Source organism: Chlorocebus sabaeus, chromosome 14 (genome assembly GCF_047675955.1).
Source record: "Chlorocebus sabaeus isolate Y175 chromosome 14, mChlSab1.0.hap1, whole genome shotgun sequence".
In the NCBI taxonomy this organism is placed as follows: Eukaryota; Metazoa; Chordata; class Mammalia; order Primates; family Cercopithecidae; genus Chlorocebus; species Chlorocebus sabaeus.
This window is the reverse complement of record NC_132917.1, coordinates 20423608-20446909: the sequence shown is the minus strand read 5'-3', so window position 1 is coordinate 20446909 and position 23302 is coordinate 20423608. Positions and strand designations below refer to the sequence as shown.

Genomic DNA, 23302 nt, shown 5'->3' with positions numbered 1-23302 from the left:
TTTCATTGAAATTATCATTATAATATCTAGGAAAAGTTTCACCCAGCAGGTAATAATTGTTCTCCAAAGGCAAGAGAGGAAAACCAGTCTCATCAACTAAGTATTAGTTGTGATAAGGTCTTTGGTCTTCTTATATTTTTACAAGGCAATGATGCATTCAGTGTACATATTAGAACTTCGTTATTGTTTTGGTCTGTTCCCATTATTTTGGAGTGCATTTTAATTCTCAATTTGTTATTGATATAGATCAACCAAATATTACCCTGTGTTTGCTTATATATTTTTAGAGTTTCCCTTACATGCAGTTTTGCTTAACGTGGGTCACAGTAAAGGATCATTTATAAAAGTAATGGATTGTTTCCTGTTTCTGCCAGCTGATTTGATCAATCTAAAGTTCCTTATGTACTATGAGTTACATAACCAGTATGGAATCTGTGTGGGACATTCTCATTTTAGTTGGGTGTTAACTGAATTAGCCATTTATATCCTTTAAATCATCGAGGACATTTTAATAAACACTTGAACTGCTCTGTTCTTCATGTACCCTGCTCCAGCAATACGGTTCACCTGGCTCTTACCCAAACACACCACATTAGCTTTCTATGGCCTCTACACATGCTCTTCCCTCCATACAAAATTTATTTTTCCGAGCATCTCTTAGCTTACTCCCTAACTGCCTTTGCACAAATGTCACCTTTCATCAAAGCCTTTACTAAACACCCTATTTAAAGCTATCCCACTACCCCTCACAGTTTCTAGTCCTCTTTTATTATTTTATCTGCTCCCTCATAGGACTTGTGACTTACTACCATTATACATATCTGATTCAATTATTATTTATTGCTTAAATTGTTATAATCATTCTAAATCACTTATTATGGCTAATTAATATACATATTATGCTCAGTCATTTACTTGATTAGTTGTTAGCCTCAATTATATTTTATTTTTATTATATATTTTTAATTGACAAATAGAAAGTGTATAGACTGGTACAATATGGTGTTTGGAAATAAGCATATATTGTGGAATGACTAAATCAAGCTAAGTGACTTATGCAGTACCTTACATGCTTATCTTTTTTTGTGGTAAGAACACTTAAAATCTATTCTACTATCTTAGCAATTTAAAAATGGGCAAAGGACTTGAATAGACATTTCTTCAAAAAAAAAAAAATACAAATGACCAACAGGTATATGAAAATGTGCTCAACATCACTAATTATCAGAGAAATGCAAATCAGAACCACAATGATATAGCACCTAACACCTGTAAGGATGTCTATTAGAAAAACAAAATATAACAAGTGTTGACAAGGATATAGAGAAATAGAAATCTTTGTACACCTTGTACACTGTTGCAAGAGCATTGGTAGAACTACTTTGGAAAACTCTTTGTAATTATCTACTAAAGATGAATATATGCCTACTATATGACCCAGTGTTTCTACTTTGAAGTGATGTAGCCAACAGAAATACATGCATACATGCACCAAAAGACATATACAAAAATGTTAATAGGACTTCTGGTTTCCAGTTCCACATGTAGGGAGCTTAGAAGTTGCCATTCCAACCCTAACAAGTAAAAAGGTGAGCAAACTGATAAATCAACTCTTATTGGACCCAGGATAGGGGAAGACACAGGGAAACCCACTGTCCCCAAAAGACTAGAGAGACAGACTGGCAAATACCAAGAGCCACAAGTTACTATAGAGCATACAGTCACAAATAGAAACCCCCACAGAAAGCAGTGCCTTGGTAGAAAAACCTGAGCTGTAATTGATGAATTATAGGAGGTTCAGTATGAACAACTCTAAAAGTTTAAAACTCCAGGGGACTCACTCATGGGGAAACCCTACTATTTTGTTAGATTTACCTACATGAGCTAAATTAGATTCTCCAAGTAAATATTGCAGAAAAATCCCTATGTGCTTCTGGCAGGGGGAGGATGAAATGAACCATTTTGAAATATGCCAGAGCACTGTGCTCTTCTTAACAAGGTCTGCCCCCAGGAGAAATTAGTTAGCTAAATCCTGACCTGCTGGGGTATTATTAGAGCCTGACCCAAGGGAAGGGAAATACCTAACTCTTGTCAGCTCTAACCTTCTGCATCAGAGAAGGGAAATACTAAACTCCAGACAACTCTAGCCATCCTGTCCTGCCAAAGAGGGGAGAAGAATACTGAGGAAACACTTAGAAGTTTGTAGACCAGAGGCATATGCTTACTAAAAGACTGAGACTTAATCATAGGGTGATAGAATGTCTCTCCTCACCTTTCCCCCACCTAACTACTGCATTACTAAAACCTGATTTACAGAAGTTCATTTTACCTGGTACATCATGTCCAACTACCAAGAAAAAATTACTAGGCATACCAAAAGGCAAAAAGAAAAAAAAAAGAAAAGAAAAGAAAAGAAAAACAATCTGAGGAGAATAAAGCAAGCTTCAGACCCAGACAGGTAGGGATTCTGGAATTATCAGATGAGGAATTTAAATCCGCTATGATTAATATACTAATGCCTATAACAGATAAAGAAGGCATCATTCAAGAATAGGTAGACAATGTAAGAAGAGAGATGGAATTCCTAAGGAAAAAGCAAAGAGAAATACTAGAGAGTAAAAACACTATAAAATAAAGAATGCCTTTGATGGGCTTATCAGTAGATTGAAAGTGGCTGAAGAAAGAGTCTCTGAGCCTAAGAATATCTCAACATAAACCTCCAAAACTGAAAAGCAAAGAAAAAGGCTGGGAAAAGAAAAAAAAAAAAAAAGAATAAGGACTGCAGGACAACTACAAAAGGTGAAACATATGCATAAGGGGAATACTAGATGGAAAAGAAAGAGAGAAAGAAACATTTCAAACAATAATGACAGAGACATTTCTTAAATTAATGTCAGACATCAAACTTCAGATCCAGGAGACTCAGAAAGAAAATAATAGGGGCTTGAAACTCTGATCTCCATAAAGAAAAGAAGAGCATCAAAGAGGAAATAAAGATAAAACAAAAATGTTTATTTTTCTTATTCTTAATTTATCTAACTGATAAGTTTGTTCAAAATAATAATAGCAACAGTGCTTTCGATTATGTATGTTTATATATTATATGTATGCTTACATATAAGTGAAATGAGTGCAACAACTCAAAGAGCAGGAGGGAAGACTTAGGATTATTTTGTTTTTGTAAGATATACTACTTGTAAAGTGGTGTAGTGTTATTTAAAAGTGAACTGGGACTAGTTGTAAATGGATGTTGCAAACTCTAAGGCAATCACTGGAAGTTTTTTTTTTTTTTTTTTTTAAGTATAACTGACATGCTAAGAAAGGAGAAAAAATTGAATCATATAAAATGCTCAGTTAAAACCACAGAAGGCAGAAAATATGTGGAAGATGAAAATAGGAATAAGAACAACAGAGAAAATAATGACAAATATAGTTGATATTAATTTAACTACCAATAATCACTTTAAACATCAGTGGTCTAAATGCACCAAATAGACCTGGCGTGGTGGCTCACACCTATAATCCCAGCACTTTGGGAGGCTGAGGCAGGAAGATCACTTGGGCCCAGGAGTTCAAGACCAGCCTGTGCAACATAGGGAGAGAGACCATCTCTACAAAAAATTTGAAAAATTAGCCAGGCATGGTGGTGTATGCCTGTATTCCCAGCTACTCAGAAGGCTGAGGTGGGAGGATCTCCTCGAGCCTGGGAGGTCAAGGCTGCAATGACAGAGTGAGATCCTGTCTCAAAAAAAAAAAGAAAAGAAAAGAAAAAGAAAAGCACTAATTAAAAGATTGTTAGAGTGGATCAAAAAACAAGACTCAATTATATGTTGTTTAGAAGAAGCCTACTTTAAAGATACATGTAGATGAAAAGTAAATGGATGGAGAAAAATATACCAAGCTAACACTAATCAAAAGAAAACAGGAGTAGCTACATTTCAGACAAGGCAGACTTTCAAAGCAAAGAAAGTTATCCAGGATAAAAAAGGTCATTACATAATGATAAAGAGGTCAGTCCTCCAAGAAGACATAACAGTCCTTTACATGCATGTGCCTAGCAGCAAAGCATAAAACTATGTGAGGCAAAAACTGATAGAACTACGAGCATAAATATATGCATCCACTATCATAGTTGGAGATTTTAACACCCCTTTATCAGAAATGGACAGATCCAGCAGGCAGTAAATGGGTAAAGACATAGTTGAATCCAACAACACCATCAGTCAACTTGTATAATTGACATCTATAGACTACTTCATCCAACAAGAGCAGAATACACATTCTTCTCAAGATCACATGGAACATTCACCAAGATAGACCACATTATGGTCCGTAAAGCATACATTAACAAATTTAGAATAGAAATTATATAATGCCTGCTCTCAGACCACAGTGGAATTTAGAAACCAATAAAGGAAAGATAACTGGAAAGTCCCAAAATACATGGAGATTAAACATGGATTAGAAAAGAAATTTCAAGATAAATTAAGAAATAATTTTGAACTAAATGAAAATGAAAACAGAACTTATCAAAATTTATGAGATGCTGCAATGAGCCAGGATCATGCCATAAAATGAAATTAATATATTAGAGATGTATGTACTCCATGTCCATTGGAACACCCTTCACAATAGCAAAGTTAACAGAATCAACCTAAGTGTCCATCAGCAGATGAATGGATAAAGAAAATGTGTGTGTACACAGTGGAATACTGCTCAGCCTTAAAAAGAAGTTTTGTCATGTGCAACAATGTAGATGGAGCTGGAGAATATTATGTTAAGTGAAATAAACCAGACACAGGAAGACAAATACCACATGTCCTCACTTATATGTGGAATCTGAAACAATATAACTTACAAAGCAGGGAGTGGAATGGTGGTTACTAGAGTCTGGGGTGGTGGACAGTGGGAGAAGGAGGAGAGGATGGTCAGAGGGTACAAAGCCTCAATTAGGAGGAATACGGTTTTTTCCTTTGGGATATATTGCACAGCATAGTAAGTATAGCAAAAACAGTCTTTATAACAAATGATACTGGAACAACTGAACATCCACGTGCAAGAAAATGAATCTAGACACAGACCTTATACTTATCACAAAAACTAACTCAAAATGGATTATAGATCTAAATATGAAACAACTATAAAATGACTAGAAGATAACATAGGAGAAAACCTAGATGACCTTGGATATGATGATGACTTTTTAGATACAAACCAAAGGTACAATCAATGAAAGAAATAACATAAGTTGAACTTCATTAAAATTAAAAGCTTCTACAGAAAGCAGGGTCAAGAGACTAAAAAGATAAGTCATAGACTGAGAGAAAATATTTGAAAAGACACATCTGATAAAAGACAAATCCAAAATGTACAAGGAACTCAGAAAACTCAAAATAAGAAAAATATAAAACCTATTTAAAAATGGGTCAAAAACCTTAACAGACACCTCACCAAAGAAGATATACAGATGACAAATAAACATGAGAAGATGCTCCACATCATATGGCATCAAGGAAATGTAAATTAAAAAGACAATGAGATAACGCCATACCTGTTAGAATGGCCAAAATTCAGAACACTGACAATAAATACTGAAAAGGATATAGAAACAGCAGGATATGGAGCACCTCTCATTCATTACTGGTGGGAATCAAATAGTCCAACCACCTGGAAGACAATTTAGTGATTTCATACAAAACTAAATATATTCTTACCATGTGTTCCAGCAATTGTGCTCTTAGATATCTACCCAAAGAAGTTGAAAACTTAGTGCACACGGACATTTATCACAGCTTTATTCATAATTGCCAAAACTTACAGGCAACCAGTATTTCCTTCAGTAGGTGAATGAATAAATACACTATGGTACATTCAGATGATAGAATATTTTTTAGCATTAAAAAGAAAAGAAATGAGGGGACCTGGACATGGTGGGTCACGTGTGTAATCCCAGCACTTTGGGAGGCCAAGGCAGGAGGATCATTTGATCCCAGGAGTTCAAGACCAGCCTGGGCAACATAGGGAGACCCTGTCTCTATAAAAATATAAAAAATGAACCAGGCATGGTGGGGCACACCTGTAGTCCCAGTTACTTGGGAGGTCGAGGTGGGAGGATCACTTGCCCTCAGGATGTCAAGTCTGCAGTGAGCTGTGATTTTGCCTCGTTATGGACTGAGAGGGTGGTGAGTGGTGGTTTTTCTCAGTCTGAACAGATCTCTAGTCATCCTAAAACCCAGTCATTTGTCATTACTGTACAGAAGAAACAATAAGTAATCGACCTATCCCTTAAGAAAACCCCTCATCAAAGTATGCTTCTTTATTGTAGGTAATTCGCGCCTTTCTGCTGTTTCCAACAATTGAACGAATGTCTGAGTCACCCAATGGCAGAATTGCCACTCCACTTTTGTGCTGGTTTCGATATGTTCTCTATGTTACTGGCTACTTATTATTGAAACCGTGTCCTGAGAAAATCAAGTCCTTGCTAATCAGAAGGTGCCTTCAATTAATGAACCTGGAGAATGAATTTTCGCCATTGAATGTATTAGAACCATTCTGCCTTGGTAAGCACAGATTTTAAAATGTATATGTTTATTCTTGTATCGCAAAGTGTTTACACAATACTCTCTGACAGTGGACAAATATCAAGCAAGCAATTATTTACTAGTTTTTTATTTTTCTCTTCCAAAAGTTTAAAACTAGAAATAAATAAAATTAGAAATAGAATGAGGGAATTTTTACATGAGAAATTAGACAGAAAAGCCTCATCAAGTTTTAATTTTATCTTACGTTTCCGATTCTTCACTCTAGCTGCAGGATGGTGAGAAACACTTCTTCTGCACATAGTACATAGTATATACGAAGTCCCTACAGGAATTCTGGGTATGCCTGTCAGCTCAGTGGGAGTACTTTACAAAAAACAGCAGAAGGACACAAAGCCTAATACTCTTGTAGAGTTAACAGGTTGTTTTTATTTTCCTTCTTTAAATGTTTTGGGAGAATTTAAATCATAGAAGTAATAAATAGTTGTCATGGTAATGTATTTTAATACTGGGTGCTTTGCTAATTGTATTTTATGAATATGCTAGGAAATGTTTTTGTGACTTGACTTTTTGGCTTCAAAAGTTGTTTTAAAATGTAATTTATCGTTTTAGATCATACTATTTTATACTATATTTATAAATGACTTTCATAATAAAGTAATCCTAGTTTCTTAATCTATAAGGTGGGGATAACAATACCCCATACTTCAAATGTTATTCTTGTGTTAGATGTGATAAAATATGCAAAGCTTCTATCTGGTATTTTATTTATAACAGACCTCCAATGAATGATGTAACAATTAGTTGCAGCAGTAGCTAATGGCACTTTCTAAGCTTTTACCTGTGATCCTCAAAAGAACTAATAAGGTTTAGTATTGCTATTGTCCCCCTTTTAAATGAAGCAACTGAGGTACAAAGAGGTTACATGATTGCCCAGAGTTATACAACTAGTATGTAGTGTTGAAGCCCAGGCATTCTGCTGCTGTATTGCATTTCCTTTCACCATAGCTGCTGCTGTTGCCCTAGTTAATGATAACAGCAGGACTCCTGAATAAAGTTTTCCATGCTCAGTTGTATTAAGAATGCCATAAGGTCACATGCGTAATGAACTAGAAACAAGTGAACAGCCCTGCCTGTTCAATTGTACAGCTGCAGTTCATATGGGAGGTATTTTTCTAAATATGTAACAAGAAGCAGTCCTCACAAATACAAAATTCAGTATATTTATCCTATTGATAGATTGTTCCCCATTCCATTTCCCCCGCAATTTCCATTCTTTAATATAGCCTTAGCATAGTGGTTAAAAAAGATGAGATAGGAAGAGGGGAAGCAAGGGCTAAGGACAGTCATGGAAATTGCCAGAGGTTGAAGTTGGAAATATCCCTTAAAGACCATTTGGTCCAATGCTTCATCTCTCCACCATATTGTTATAGAAAAGGAGTCCCGATCCACACCCTGAAAGAGGGTTCTTGGATCTCGTGCAAGAAATAATTCAGGGTGAGTCTGCAGTGCAAAGCAAAAGCAAGTTTATTAAGTGAGTAAAGTGGTGAAAGAATAGCTCCTCCATAGACAGAGTAGGATATTCCTGAAAATAAGAGGAGGGATGTACCCACCCCAGGTACAATGCTTGTATATATAGGGGGATGTGTTCTGCTACAAGTTTGTGATAAAGGATTAATTTTCTTAATTACTATATTTTGCAAGATTCGATATTATTATTATTATTATTATTATTATTATTTTGAGATGGAGTCTCACTCTGTCACCCAGGCTGGAGTGCAGTGGCATGATCTTGGCTTACTGCAACCTCCGCTTCCCAGGTTCAAGTGATTCTCCTGCCTCAGCCTCCCGAGTAGCTAGGACTACAGGCAAGCACCACTGTGCCCAGCTAATTTTTGTATTTTTTTTAGAGACAGAGTTTCACCATGCTGGCCAGGCTGGTCTCAAACTCCTGACCTCGTGATCCACCCATCTCAGCCTCCCAAAGTGCTGGGATTACAGGCGTGAACCACCGCACCCAGCCCAAGAATCGATATTACTATCTTTGAAGCAAAATTAGGAATGCCTTTGTTCTCCAGATATCAGGATATCTGGACACTCCCAAGTCTGAGTCTGTTTTAGTAAACATTATTAATTTGTTCCCTTAACTTTAAACATCTAGAGGCTCGGAATGCCTTACTTTCTGAGAATACAGTCCAGCAAGTTTCAGCCTCATTTTCCTAGCCCACACTCAAAATGAAGTCTCTCTGGTTCAAATGCCTCTGACAATATTATGGAACAGATGCCTACTGGTGAAAATGATACTGACAGGAAGTCAGAAACCCTCAACTCTCATTTTGGTTCTGTCCTAGAGTCACTCTGTGGCTTCCATTTAGTTACTTCCCCTCATTGATTTTCAGATGTTGATTAAATCAAGAGTTAGAGCCAGTCTACCTTTGGAAATTACTTGAGACCCAATGGAATCAGCATTTGAAATTCTGGCAAATATATGTAAAATTCTCCACATATACTTTGATAAGATCATTTTACTTCTCTTTACAGGTTTGTTTGTCCCTCCTAGCCCCTTGTTGCTCTTTGTCATTTTCTTTTTGCCTTGTAGAATGGATTTTATAAAGCATTCTTCAGTTATGGATTCCATTTTCCTCCTGGGATTTCTGCTTCCAGGAAGATAGAGTAAATGGACTTTCCACTATTTCTCCTGCTAAGTACAAAAAACCCTGGATATTATCTATAAAACAACATTAAGAAGACTATACAAGGTAGAGAATAGAAAGCAGGCTATGTAGGGACTTTGGGAACCAAGCAACAAACACAGTGGTGAGTTCCGTAGGTTTCCTTTTTATCACATATATCCTAGGTGTGGAGCCAGCAACCCAGAAACACCAAAGAGTAGAGACTTTTAAAGGCCCCAACAAAAGCCTACTCTCTCTGGCCCAAAGACCAGGAAAGGAGCAATGTTTCATAGAGTAGGAAAAATTAGTCTTCTCCCTACCTTGTATAGTTCTTACTTGGAGCAGATCTTTGTTACAAAAGACAGATTAACAAGAAAAATATATAAATTTATTAACATTATATTTCATATGTACATGGGAGATACCCAGAGAAATGAATAAATCTCAAAGAGGTGGCTTCTGAGTTCAGACTTAAATACTAAATACTTCAACTAAAACAAAGAAAAGAAGTCAGTAATGGGAGGTAACCAAGAAAAGCACTGTACGCAAGACAAAAGTTTCTTATGCAGATTTAGGTTGGTGCCCTTCGCATTGATAATAGAGTCCCTGGTGATTTAGAGTTATCCTTCATGATACAGAGAGGAAAACACCGATTCGAATGGAAATGTCCTTTATAAATGTGAATTTCCCTTTAAAAAGGGAACTTCTCCATTTTTAGAGCTTCTCCTGTGTCTCCAGTTTCTCAAAATACTCAGTTTAAAATAATCTTTTTGCCCAAGAGGCATCTTTAGGGATGGTATATTTTGGGTCCCCTACAGTCATTTTGCGGCAGTATATTCTGATCTTCAATACTTTCTTTCTTTATTATTATTATATATTTTTTGAGACAGAGTCTCACTCTGCCACCCAGGCTGGGGTACAGTGGCTCAATCTCGGCTCACTGCAACCTCCGCCTCCTGGGTTCAAGCAGTTCTTCTGCCTCAGCCTCCCAAGTAGCTGGAACTACAAGTGCCCGCCACAACTCCCAGCAAATTTTTGTATTTTTAGTAGAGAGGGGGTTTCACCATATTGGCCAGGCTGGTCTCAAACTCCTAACCTGAGGTGATCCACCCACCTTGGCCTTCCAAAATGCTGGGATTATAGGCACGAGTCACCGCAACTGGCCTCTGGTCTTTAATACTTTCTAAAAGAAACCTTTAGACAGTAACTGCTCTACTCTACTCCAGCCATCTCCAGCCATGCTTGCAGAGATTGAGTGGACTTTACCCTCTCCCCAGCAGTAATGAAGCACCCCCTCTCTTTCCCTGCTCTTGGGTACTGTCCCAGAAGAGGCTGAGTAGAGAGCGAAGACTTTCATCACTGCCCTGCAGTAATGGGACTACCATCGCCACTACCCCCATGTTATCAGTAAAGGTCATGTGGGAGAAGTAACAAGGGACTCCCACTTGTCCCAGCCAAGATGGTAACAGTGGAAGCCTAGTACAGAGTCAGAATTGCTTTCCCTACCCAGCAGCTATAAGGAGCCCCTTCATCCCTTGGGTGTCAATGTAGCAGGACGAGCCTCAGACAAAACTCCTCAGACACTGAGTTAAAGAAGGAAGGGGTTTATTCGGCCAGCGACATCGGCAAGACTCCTGTTTCAAGAGCCAAGCTCCCGGAGTGGGCAATTCCTGTCCATTTTAAGAGCTCACAACTCTAAGGGGGTGAGCGTGAGAGGGTCGTGATCGATTGAGCAAGCAGGGGGTACGTGACGGGGGGCTGCATGCACCGGTAATTAGATCGGAACAAAACAGGATAGGGATTTTCACAGTGCTTTTCTATACAATGTAATCTATAGATAACATAACCGATTAGGTCAGGGGTCGATCTTTAACTACCAGGCCTAGGGTGTGGGACTGGGCTGTCTGCTTGTGGATTTCATTTCTGCCTTTTAGTTTTTACTTTTTCTTTCTTTGGAGGCAGAAATTGGGCGTAACACAATATGAGGGATGGTCTCCTCCTTTACTCCCCACCTTTGAGACTCTCACTCAATAGTGGGAGTTCTCACTTTCATTTTTACTACGTATGTCTTCTTGCAAGACAGATCGATAGTGATTCATATAGTACACTTGTGTTGAAGCATTTTGGTGAACTAAGGTAGCGATGAAGCTTTTTATCATTTGAAGAAGTACAGATAGCAAATAAGGGAGCAGTAAGCAGGTTCCTATTACTATTATAACTCTTATTATAAGAGTTTTAAATCCTCCTAGCACTGGGAACCATTTTCTAAACATGACCCCAGGATCAAATCCATGCCACACTTGCATGGGCACATGTGCCAATTTTGTCATATCTCTAACTATGTCTTCAACTACTTGCCCTTGATTATCTATGTGTAGGCAGCAATTAGTAAGGTTAAATTTCCTACAGACCTCTCCTTCAGCTGCTAGCAAGTAGTCAAGAGCTAATCTATTTTGATAGATAGCATTTCTCATCTGAGATTCTTGCTGGGCCAGAATAGTCAAGGCTCTGCCAGTTTTATTAGTGATTATTTTTAAGACAGCTTGTAACTGTATGATTTGGTTGATCATGTAAATGGGGGTCTGGTATCCTCACGAGCCGTCTTGTGCCTAAGTAGCAGGCCTATAATATTGTATGATTCTCTCAGAGGGCCATTTATCATTTTTTCGATTTCCTATAGGTATGCTTCTCTTTTCGCGGGAAGCATAGACAGGGAAGCCTAGGAATTCGCCTGTTTTTATGGGCAGTAGGAAGAAAGATAGTTTAATAGTGTCAATAACACAACTACCTGCCTACTGGTCAGGTAATTTGACATAAGCTCTACGCCTGCATATCTAGTATAATCTAGTGGGGGCTGTCCAGTCCCGGTGGGACTCCGGGTGGGTCCACACAGTTTGCAACTTTGGGAATTTACTAAATGGATTTCTCTCTGTGTGATTTGAACTCCACCAAGTGACTATTTTTGTGGTACCATTATACAGTTTCTGTTTCAGACAACTAAGTCATCCTACAGGGTGAGTGAATTCTTTTCTTTCTCTAGCTATGCAATATTGTCCAATAATTGAGGCTTTTAGGACCTAGAAATTATCAGGGTGATTCTTTTGAGCTGGGAATTCATCAGGAACTGGATCTGTAGGTACTCATTATCGAGCTTCCCATGGCCGTTGATCTCCTATTACAGTTCCTCCACATACATAACATGAAGTGACATTGAGAGACTGGGCTCCATGCTCAGCTAATTGCAAAAACAAATTTCTTGTTTTTCCTGGAATTTCTGGTACTGGCACATTTAGTTCATCATAGAAAGTTTGAAACACTGGCTCAGGAAAGCGTTTATAAACTTCTCCTCGAACCAAGATATGTACTTGAGGATTCAGTCCAGCCCCATCGATTCCTAAGGTCACACGCTCCTCTTTTTTCCAGCAAGGATCAAGGGGATTGGTTATTACTAGCTCTAAGGGGTTACATTGTCCTTTAGTACAGGAAGGGTCATTTTTTCCTTTCTGAAGGTGGACTGGATCCTTTTCATTTTTTTTTAATCTAAGTGGCCTAAATGACACAAGACCAGTATTTACATTTATTTCCACACAGTCCTAATTTATGACAGATGTACTTATTTTCTGCCATATAGCCTCTTTTCTAATTAAGAGAACTACACCTTATTCCTAACTTATTACTATTAATGACAGCACAGGCATCAAATTTTAAGGTGACTTGTTTGGGCACCTCTTTTTCTTCTGTTTCGGCTAACACTTTACTCGTATCATTTATGAGCCTCCACCAGTCCTCAGTCCTTAATCTTATTTTTAAAAAACTGTGGTCATGGGAGGCTCAGATGGGGCATAACACACATCAGGTTAGTCATTTCATGGGCTACATACCTTGTGTAGAATAACATTATACAAACAAGTTCTTTTTAGAGTTCCAGTACACTTAAAATAACCGTAAAATAATAGGACCATAGCAAACTTTTGTCCTACCTCAGTGACTTGATATATACACTGGGAACAGTCCTCAGTCTGAGGTCAGTTGAAGTCCTTACTATAAAATTCCAAATTTTAAGGAAAATGAGTCCTGGGATGAGTTTTCTCATGCTTCGGCTGTGCATGGACCAGTCAGCTTCCGGGTGTGACTGGAGCAGGGTTTGTCGTCTTCTTCAGAGTCACTTTGCAGGGGTTGGCGAAGCTGCTCCTGTCCATGTACTGCTCACAGTCTACTGATATTTCAGGATGGTTTCGCACATTGGGCCTGCTAGAATAAACTGAGTCCAACACCTCTACACAGTTATGTTTAACTGGGCTCTCTGATACCGGGAGCAGGGTAGTGGGGTTTAGGGTGTTGCAAACTTCAGTGGTTATGTGGGGATTTTCACATAGCAAGCTTTGGTACTTGGTTAATTTAGCATTTGTTAACTGATGATGTCCTTTGATAGTCATTAAAGTTACCACAGCATGGGGGCCCTTTATATTCAGGTTTTGTCTAAGGGTTAGTTTATTTGCTTCGGGTGCTAACAGGGCCGTTGCTGCTAGGGCCGTTAGACCTGGGGGCCAGCCTTTGGAAATCCTATCTAGTTGTTTTGAGAGATAGGCCACTGGCCTTGGCCAGGACCCCACAGTCTGGGTTAAAACTCCAACTGCCATTTTTTCTCTTTCTGACACATAGAGTGTAAAGAGTTTTGTCAGGTCAGGTAGCCTCAGGGCTGGGACCGACATGAGTTTTTAACTCATGAAAAGCTTATTTCTGTTGGTTGTAATAGATGTAGTGTATCTAATCTACATTTTTATTAACTGTCACCTACTAAAATATTGACTCAAATCCTGCAGCTATTTGATTTCAAGCTTTAAATTGATCTGGTATTCCTCATGGGACTCCAGTTGCGTCTAAATAGACATGAGAGTCGAAAGACTTATAAGGGGCTTCTCTCGCTTTACGATGTCTTATTTTTTTTCCTTCTGGTTGATGAAATGCCAGGGTGAAAGGGATAGCCAATTGGACTAGAGTACAAGTGCCACGCCACTTATTCAGCAGGGTGCCCAGTAAAGGTCCACCATAATACCACCACACATCCGCTCAGGGATGAAGAAGGGCTGACTGATTGATAAGCTCTTGAAAATTCTTAAGCTCACTGCGTCCTTTCAGGTCTCCAAGGAATACTAAGTTTCCTCCTTGTCATGAGAGACACGAAGTGAACTTAGTGTTGGGAGACAGAAGCTGGACGGCCCTTGGGGGCTGACCTGCAGGGTGCCAGACTTTGGGATATGGCAGAGAGAGCTTGGCACGACTTATTACTCCAGGCTGTAGAATCCTGGAAAAGAGCCACCATGCAGCCCACACCTGGTCGACTGGAGGACCACCTTAGTGGAAAGGGGACAGTCTGGGCCTCTGGCCTGCCATGTGCACAAGCATAACAATTGCTTTTGTTTAACATGCAGATGGAATATTTGATCTATTTTAACCATGCATTTGCATCTTGGTATCCTGTCTTAATTGCTAAAGTTTGTTTTAAGCCTTTAACTTCTATGATCTTCTAGTAAAATGAATGTATGGTTTTAGGAAATTACAGAAACCAGTTGGGGCAGTCCATCCTTGCTTTTTAGTGATCCACAGAACGTTGGACCAACCATGGCATGTAAGCTCTACGTTGGGGGGCAAGACTCCTGGTTGGCACTGGGGTCTTTATCGAAATCTCCCTGGATTAAATGGTCCTAGTTTACTAATGCCCAGTCTGAGGAGAGTCAGAAGGGACAGAAGTACTTTTCTGAAGTAGAAAGCTGTCTTTGACTTGGCAAGTCTTCATGAATACTAACAAGGCAAGCATTAAATGCAATAGTTTGAGGCAAAATTGACTTGGTTATGTTAATAACTAGATGGTCAGCAATAGAACGAGGAAAGGAAAAAGAGTAATAGAATAGATGAAAAGGGTTAAATTTTTCTTAGCTTTAGTTTGGTAGGGTTTTCCCCGGGACTGTGGCCCATGACTCTGGAGGGGTTGGCACTTTCTTGACTTGGGTGTGATGAGTCCATTGTTTTGTTTTTTTTTTTCTGTACGAACAGCAGTCTTGGTGGTCAGCAGCACAAGGTAGGGTCCTTCCCAGGCTGGCTCAAGTTTTTCTTCTTTCCACCCTTTGATGAGAACATGATCTTCAGGCTGGTGCTGGTTTACCGGAAATTCTAGGGATGGTGCATGTGCTAAAAGACTTTTAGTTTTTGAGAAAGGAAAGTGGAAGATAAACCAAGTATATAATTTTTAAGAAACTGACCTTTTGTTTTAAATGTGGGGACCTTGGCAGTGGACTTTGTAGTCCTTAGTGCCTTTTTACTGAGAATTTTCCTTTAGCACCTCTTTTTATTAGTTTTTAAACTAAAGAAAGCCAAATACTATTTTATATTTAACAATGCTTCTCGCATGATTTTTATACCAGATAAACTAAATTTTATCTTTATATTACTGTGTTATTAATGTTAAACCTAATTTTAATAAAACCTTGTAGACATATTTATCTAATTTTTAATGTTTGACCATAAGGTAAGATTTTATAGACTCTTTTTAAACTTTTATAATTTTTGTTAAAGAGCAGGTTGGTGCTTTAAGAAAAACCTGTTATACTTTTACTTTAATGTCCAGTTCACAGAAAAACTGGATGATACTTCTTTAACTTTAGCTAATATGTTTACACACAGAATTTTCTTTACAATTAACATTTTAAAACTTGCTTAAACCTTCAAAACAATATTTTTTTAAACTTTTTAATGTAAGTAAAAATGTACATTCTTATGCCTCCTTATAATCCTTTCACCAAAGGTATATTTTACTTTTCTTATACACCTTGCACATAAACTTTTTTTTTTTTTCAGTAGTTTTACATTCAGGAGGCCTAGTTACTTTTAAATTATACAATATTTTTTGCATAAATTCTTTTTTGTAACATTTTTCTGTTTCATGACTTTTGCAGACAGTTCTTCGACATGCCTCAACTTTCTGACTTACGACAAATATTTCTTTCTTTAAACAACCAGTTAATTTACTTCAGGACAAGAATTAACCATATAATACTCTTTTTATTTAAATTCTGCCCCCCGGCTTTTTTTCCTTAGGATACTTCTGAACTGATGAGGTATGCTCACAATGAGGTTTCCTCTAAATGTTTTTTTTTTTTTTTTTTTACTTTGTTGTTGTTGTTGTTAGCAAAGCAGTTGCCACTACAGATTGAATGCATTTGGGCCATCCGTGGGTTACTGGGTTAAGAATGTTTGATTGGAAGGCCTCAGTGCTTTCGGATACGCCCTTGTTTACACTGACAACAAAGTGATATTGGGGTGTTATAGGGTTACAGAGAATACCTTCAATTATCAATTATAGGTTTTAAATTTACCTTGGCTTTTAAAGGAATAGGGTACACTTTTTTTTTCTTAACTACTCGTATATCTCTTTCTTTCTTTGACTTTGTCTCTCTCTTTAACTTTCCTTTTACCTCTGTCTCTTCTCTCTCTGCCTCTTTCTCTCTCTCCTTGACTCCCTCTTTGTCTGTCTCTTCCTCTCTCTCTTTGCCTCTTTTCCTCTCTGTCTCTTTTCCTCTCTCTCTCTTTCCTTTCTCTCTCTCTGCTTGTCTTTCCTTGCCTCTGCCAGCCACTTATGCTGTTGTTATCTCAACCACTGTGTGTTGGGGACGGGGATCTAAAACCAGCTGTAACCAAGTGTCTATATATGGAACTGGTCTGGGTTCCCTGACTTACCCCCTTGTGCCATACCTTTGAAACAAGGGACCTGTCCAGGATTCCTTCTAATGGCCAACCTACCTCTAATGCTGGCCAGTCTATCTTACACAAAGTTTTAAGTTTTCCTAGTGTCACAGTACTCCATAGTCTCCTTTAAATTCTTTTTTGAAATTTTTTCAACATAGTTCCTAGTAGGGTGGGCTTATTTGTGCCTGACCTCTGCTTCTTCAAGACGAAACACCACGCTGACACCACACACACACCACAAAACAAAGAACAGGTAAAAAGGGCACACACACACTTTTGCCGTTTGCACCAAACCAAAATCGGAATATCCAGAAATCTAAGCCAGGTCAAAAACAAAACCAAAGTATCAAGCAATCCAAGTCAAGTCAAAAACAAAAACCAAAGTGCCAGTACAGGCACACCGTGGGTGATCAGGCCGTGCTTCCACTCAAATGGAGTGGGCAAGTTCCCAAGACCGGTCCTGTCAAGCAATTCAAACCAAATCAAAACCAAAACCAAAGTGCCGATAAAGGCACACCATGGGTGATCAGGCCACGCTTCCACTCAAACAGAGTGGGCAAGTTTCAAAGACTAGTCTTACCAAGTTTTAGATGTCCAGACTCCAAGTGCCCATTCCTTCCCGGTGTGCAGCCACTGTGTTGATCCTCCACGGGGGCCTGCCACACACTGCTCTGGCGAGGCGTCCCACCAGGGCAAATGCCTACCTGGGAGCGCTCTCAGGATCCATGTTGCTTGGGCTGGTTGGAGTCCCCTGCAAGGATGTTCCATAGGGCAGGCTTAAGCCACCTAAGGAGCTGCCTCGACCATCCGTCATTCACCTCGCTTCCCAGTCAGGGAACCAAGAAATGTGGCAGGACAAGCCACAGACAAAACTCCTCAGACACTGAGTTGAAGAAGGAAGGGGTTTATTCGGCCAGGGCCATCTGCAAGACTCCTGTCTCACGAGCTGAGCTCCCCGAGTGAGCAATTCCCATCGCTTTTAAGGGCTCACAACTCTAAGGGGGTGTGCGTGAGAGGGTCGTGATCGATTGAGCAAGCAGGGGGTGGGTACATGACTGGGGGCTGCATGCACCAGTAATTAGATCGGAACAAAACAGGACAGTGCTTTTCTATACAATGTCTGTAATCTATAGATAACATAACCAATTAGGTTAGGGGTCGATCTTTAACTACCAGGCCCAGGGTGTGGCGCCAGGCTGTCTGCTTGTGGATTTCATTTCTGCCTTTTCATTTTTACTTTTTCTTTCTTTGGAGGCAGAAATTGGGCCTAAGACAATATAAGGGGTGGTCTCCTTCCTTATCAACAGAAGTCAGATGGGTAACTTAGAGTCTACCCTACCTGGCCATAATGAAAAAAACATCTAAAACATAACGTTTAAATAAGATCCAGAATCTCATAACATACTACTCAAACTGTCCATGTTGTAGTTGAAAATCACTTGTCTAATAAAATCTCAACTTGACTGGGAAAAAAAAAAATCAATGCCAACACCAAAATGATAGAGATACTGGAATTATCTGACAATGACTTTAAAGCGGCCATTATAAAAATTATTTAATGATCAATTAATAAACATGTTCGAAATTCATGAGAAGATAGAAAATCTTAGGAAAGAGAAGATTGAAAAAAAAAAACTGAATGGAAATTTTAGAACAAATTTAAAATCTCAATGGCTAGACCCAACAATAAAATGAGGGGACAGAGGAAAGAATCAGTGAATGTGAGATTAGATCAATAGGAATTACCCAACAGAGAGAAAATAGACTAAAAAGGGGAAAAAAAGGAACAGAACCTCAGGGACCTGTTGGACTACAACGAAAGATCCAACATTTTCACGCCTGTAATACCAGCACTTTGGGAGGTTGAGGCAGGTGGATCACAAGGTCAGGAGATCGAGACCATCCTGGCTAACATGATGAAACCCCATCTCTACTAAAAATACAAAAAAAAATTAACCGGGCATGGTGGCGGGTTCCTGTAATCCCAGCTACTTGGGAGGCTGAGGCAGGAGAATGGCGTGAACCTGGGAGGTGGAGCTTGCAGTGAGCTGAGATCACGCCACTGCACTCCAGCCTGGGCAACAGAGCAAGACTGTCTCAAAAAAAAAAAAAAAAAGATCTAACATTTGTGATAACACCAGTCCTAGAAATAGAGAATAGGTCTGAAAAAGTATTCAAACAAATAGTGGTTAAAAACCCCTAAATTTTGCAAAAGATATGAATTTACAGATTCAAGAAGCTGAATGAACTTAAAACAGAATAAACCCAAAGAAATCTACACTAAAACACATCATAACCAAGCTTTTGAAAACTAAAACAAAGAAAATCTCTTGAAAGCAGCCAGAAGAGCAAAGTGATGCATTATTCATGGAAGAAAGTCTGTTTGAAGGACAGCTAGTTTTTCATCAGAATCCATGGAGACCCAAAGGAAAATCACAAAATGCAAAACAAAAATAACTATCAATCCAAAATTCTATATCTAGCAAAAGTATCTTTCAGGAAAGAAGGGGAAATTTAGCATTCTCAAATGTTGAAAAACCAAAAGAACTTGTCACCATTAGATCTATCCTAAAAGAGTAACTGCAGGAAGTTCTCTCAACAGAGAGGAAATGATAAAAGAAGGAATCTGGGAACATCAAAAAGAAAGAACAGTGAATAAGTTAAAATGTGGACAAATACAACTTTCTTCTTCTCTTGAGATTTCTAAATTATGTTTAACAGTTAAAGCAAAAATTATAGCACCATATCTTATGGTTCTAAATGTACACAGGAAATATTTAGGGCAACGATTTTATATATGGGGGAGGGCACAAGGACATAATGGCAAGTAAGGTTTCTACACTTTACTTGAACTGTGAGATGCAACCACACGTAGATGGTAATAAGTCATGTATATATGTAATGTAGTACCTAGAACAGCCGTTTCAAATGCTATTCAAAACAGATACTCAGAATCACCATGGATAGATCAAGATGGAATTCTATATTTAGAAACACATTGATTGGAAGGCCAGAAAAAGAACTCAGAGACATGACAGAGAACAAACAGAAAACAAATAATAAAATGATGTCCATGATTATATTGAATGTAAATGATCTAAATATACAATTAAAAGAAATTGGCAGGGTAGATTAGAAAACATGACTCAATTATATGCTGTCCTCAAAACTCTTAGTTTAAATATAACAATATAAGTAGGTTGAAAGCAAAAGGATGGGAAAAGATATATTATGCAAACATTTATAAGCAAAGGAAACCAGTAATAGCTTTACTAATATCAGATAAAGTATATTTCAGTGCAAAGAAAATTACCTAACAGGCATTTGTAGAACACTCCACCCAAAACAGAATTGATATCAACGTGTTAATATCATTGAAACCATACAGAGCATGTTCAGTGACCACAATGGAATCAAACTAGAAATCAACAACAGAATAACAAAAGTTAGATCTTTAAATACTTGGAAAGTAAACCACATACTTCTAAACAACTCATGAGTCAAAAAATGGAAATTACAAAGAAATTCAAATAATACTACATGTAAATAATAAAACTATGGCTTACAATTGTAATCCTAGCACTTTGGGGGTCTGAGGTGGGAGGATCGTTTGAGCCCAGGAGTTCTAGACCAGCCAGGGCAACACAGTGAGACCCTGTCTCTATAAAAAATTTGAAAATTGGCCAGTCACTGTGGCTCATGCATGTAATCCCAACACTTTGAGAAGCCAAAGGGGGCAGATCACTGGAGTCCAGGAGTTCAAGACCAGCCTGGGCAACATGATGAAACCCCATCTCTACTAAAAATGCAAAAATTAGCTGGGCATGGTGGCACACACCTGTAACAGGTCCTAGCTACTTGGGGGCTGAGGCAGGAGGATCCCTCGAGCCTGGGAAGTCAAGGCTGCAGTGAGCCAAGATCGTGCCACTGCACTCCAGCTTGGGTGACCAAGTGAGATCCTGTCTCAGAAAAAAAAAAGAAAGAAAAGAAAAATTAGCCAGGCATGGAGGTATAGGCCTGTAATCTCAGCTTCTTGGGCAGGCTAAGATGGAAGGATCACTTGAGCCCAGGAGACCACGGCTGCGGTAAGCTATGATCATGCCACTGAACTCCAGCCTGGGTAACAGAGTGAAAGCAGCTTAAAAAAAAAAAAAAAAAAAAAAAAAAAAAAAAAAAAAAAAAAAAAAAAAATTAGTAATAATTAATAATAAAACTGAATTAAAATGAAAATACAGCATATTAAAATTTGTGGGACACAGCTAAAACAGTGATGAGACAAAAATGTATGCTGTTGTGAGAAATGACTACATTAGAAAAGGAGAAAAGTCCTAGTAACCTAAGGTTCAACCTCAAGAACCTAGAAAAAGAAGAGCAAAGTAATCCCAAAAGGATGAAAAGGAAAGAAATAGCAAGAATAGAAATTAGGGTTAGGAGCAGTTGCTCACATCTAGAATGCCAGCACTTTGGAAGGCTGAGGCAGGAGGTTTGCTTAAGGCCAGGAGTTCGAGACCAGCCTAGGCAATATAGTGAGACCCTGTCTCTACCAAAAAAGTTGAAAACAAAAACAATAGAGAAAATCAATGAAACGAGAAAGTAGCTACTTTGAAAGAGTAATAAAATTGACAAACCCCTAGCAAGACTGACAAAGAAAAAACAGGTGAAGACACAAATTACCAATATCAGAAATGAAATAGAAAATATCCACTATAGAGCCTGCACACATCAAAAGGGTAGTAAAGGCTACTGTGAACAACTCTACACATATAAATTTGACAACTGGGATGAAATAAACCAATTCTTCAAATTTTGACACACTACCACAACTCATCCAAGATGTAATAGATCATTTCAAGAGCCCTATAACTTGGAAGGAAATTCAATTTGTAATTTTAAAACTTCCAGAAAAGACATTTAGAGGCCCAGATGATTTCACTGGAGAATTATACCAAATGTTTAAAGAAATATTAACACAATTCTACCTATTTTTTTAAATAGAAAATAGGAGGAAACACATCCCAATTCACTTTTTGAAGCTAGTATTATCTAATATCAAAACCAGAGAAAAATAATACAAAGAAAGAAGAAAATACAGGCCAGTATCCCCTATGAGTATAGAGACAAACATCTCTAATAAAATATTAGCAAATAGAATTCAGCAATATATAAAAAGAATTATATACTATTCTATTACCAAATGTGATTTATTCCAGGGATGCAAGGCTAGTATAGTATTCAAAAATCCATTAATATAATCTAGCATATTAACAGGCTAAAGAAGATAAACCATATGATTCTATCAACTGATGCAGAAAAAAAATATTTTGAATGCTTTTCTTCTAAGACTAGAAACAAGACAAAGATGTCTGCTCTCAGCACTCTTATTCAACATAGTGCTGGAAGTTCTAGTCAGTCCAGTAAGGCCAGGCAAGGAAATAAAAGATATACAGATCAGAAGAGAAGAAATTAATCCCTTGTATGTAGATGGCATGATTGTCTGTAGAGAAAATCCCAAGGATGGTTCTGTGGCTCTGCCAGGGAATAAAAATTTATCAAATGATTAAAAAAAAAGAAAAGAAAAGAAAAAAAAATGACAATCCCAAGGAATCTACCAAAAACAAGCTTTGAGAATTACTACAAGTTCAACAATGTCACAGGATACAAGATAAGCACAAAAGTCAATATTATTTGCATACACTAGTGATAGAAACCAAAATTTAAAATATAATACCATTTATAGCCAGTCAAAAAAACTAAATGGTTAAGCATAAATTTAGAAAAACGTATACAGAATTATATGCTGAAAATGAAGCCTATTAATAAAGAAACAAAAGCAGACCTAAGTAAATGGAGAGACATACCATGTTCATGGATTGGAAGACTCAATGTAGTAAACATGTATTAATGTACTCTCACACTGGGTAATTTATAAAGAAAAGAGGTTTAATTGGCTCACAGTTCCACAGGCTGTACAGGAAGCATGTCAGCATCCACTTCTGCAGAGGCCTCAAGTAGCTTTTACTCATGGCAGAAGGCAAACTGGGAGCAGGTGTCTAACATGGCAGGAGCAGGACTGAGAGAGAGTGGTGGGGGAGGTTCTACACACTTTAAACAATCAGATCTTGAGATAACTCAATCATTATTGCTATAACATCACCAAGGGGGATGGTGTTAAATCATGAGAAACCATCCCCATGATTCAGTTACCTCTCACCAGGTCCCACCTCCAACATTGGGGATTACATTGAGGACATGAGATTTGGGTGAGGACACAAATCCAAACCATATCAGATATCAATTCTTCCTAAATTGATACGCATATTAAACATAGTTGCTGTCAAAATCCAAGTA

At 38.2% G+C, this 23302-nt stretch overlaps 1 protein-coding gene across 1 annotated transcript in view; it reads left to right on the top strand.

Moving 5' to 3' along the window:
• LDAH (lipid droplet associated hydrolase) overlaps positions 1-23302 on the top strand; it is a 156385-nt gene that overhangs the window by 82691 nt on the left and 50392 nt on the right. The window contains exon 5 of the mRNA XM_007971353.3: positions 6326-6560. Coding sequence (XP_007969544.1) covers positions 6326-6560 — 235 coding nt within the window. The remainder of the gene's footprint in view (positions 1-6325; positions 6561-23302) is intronic.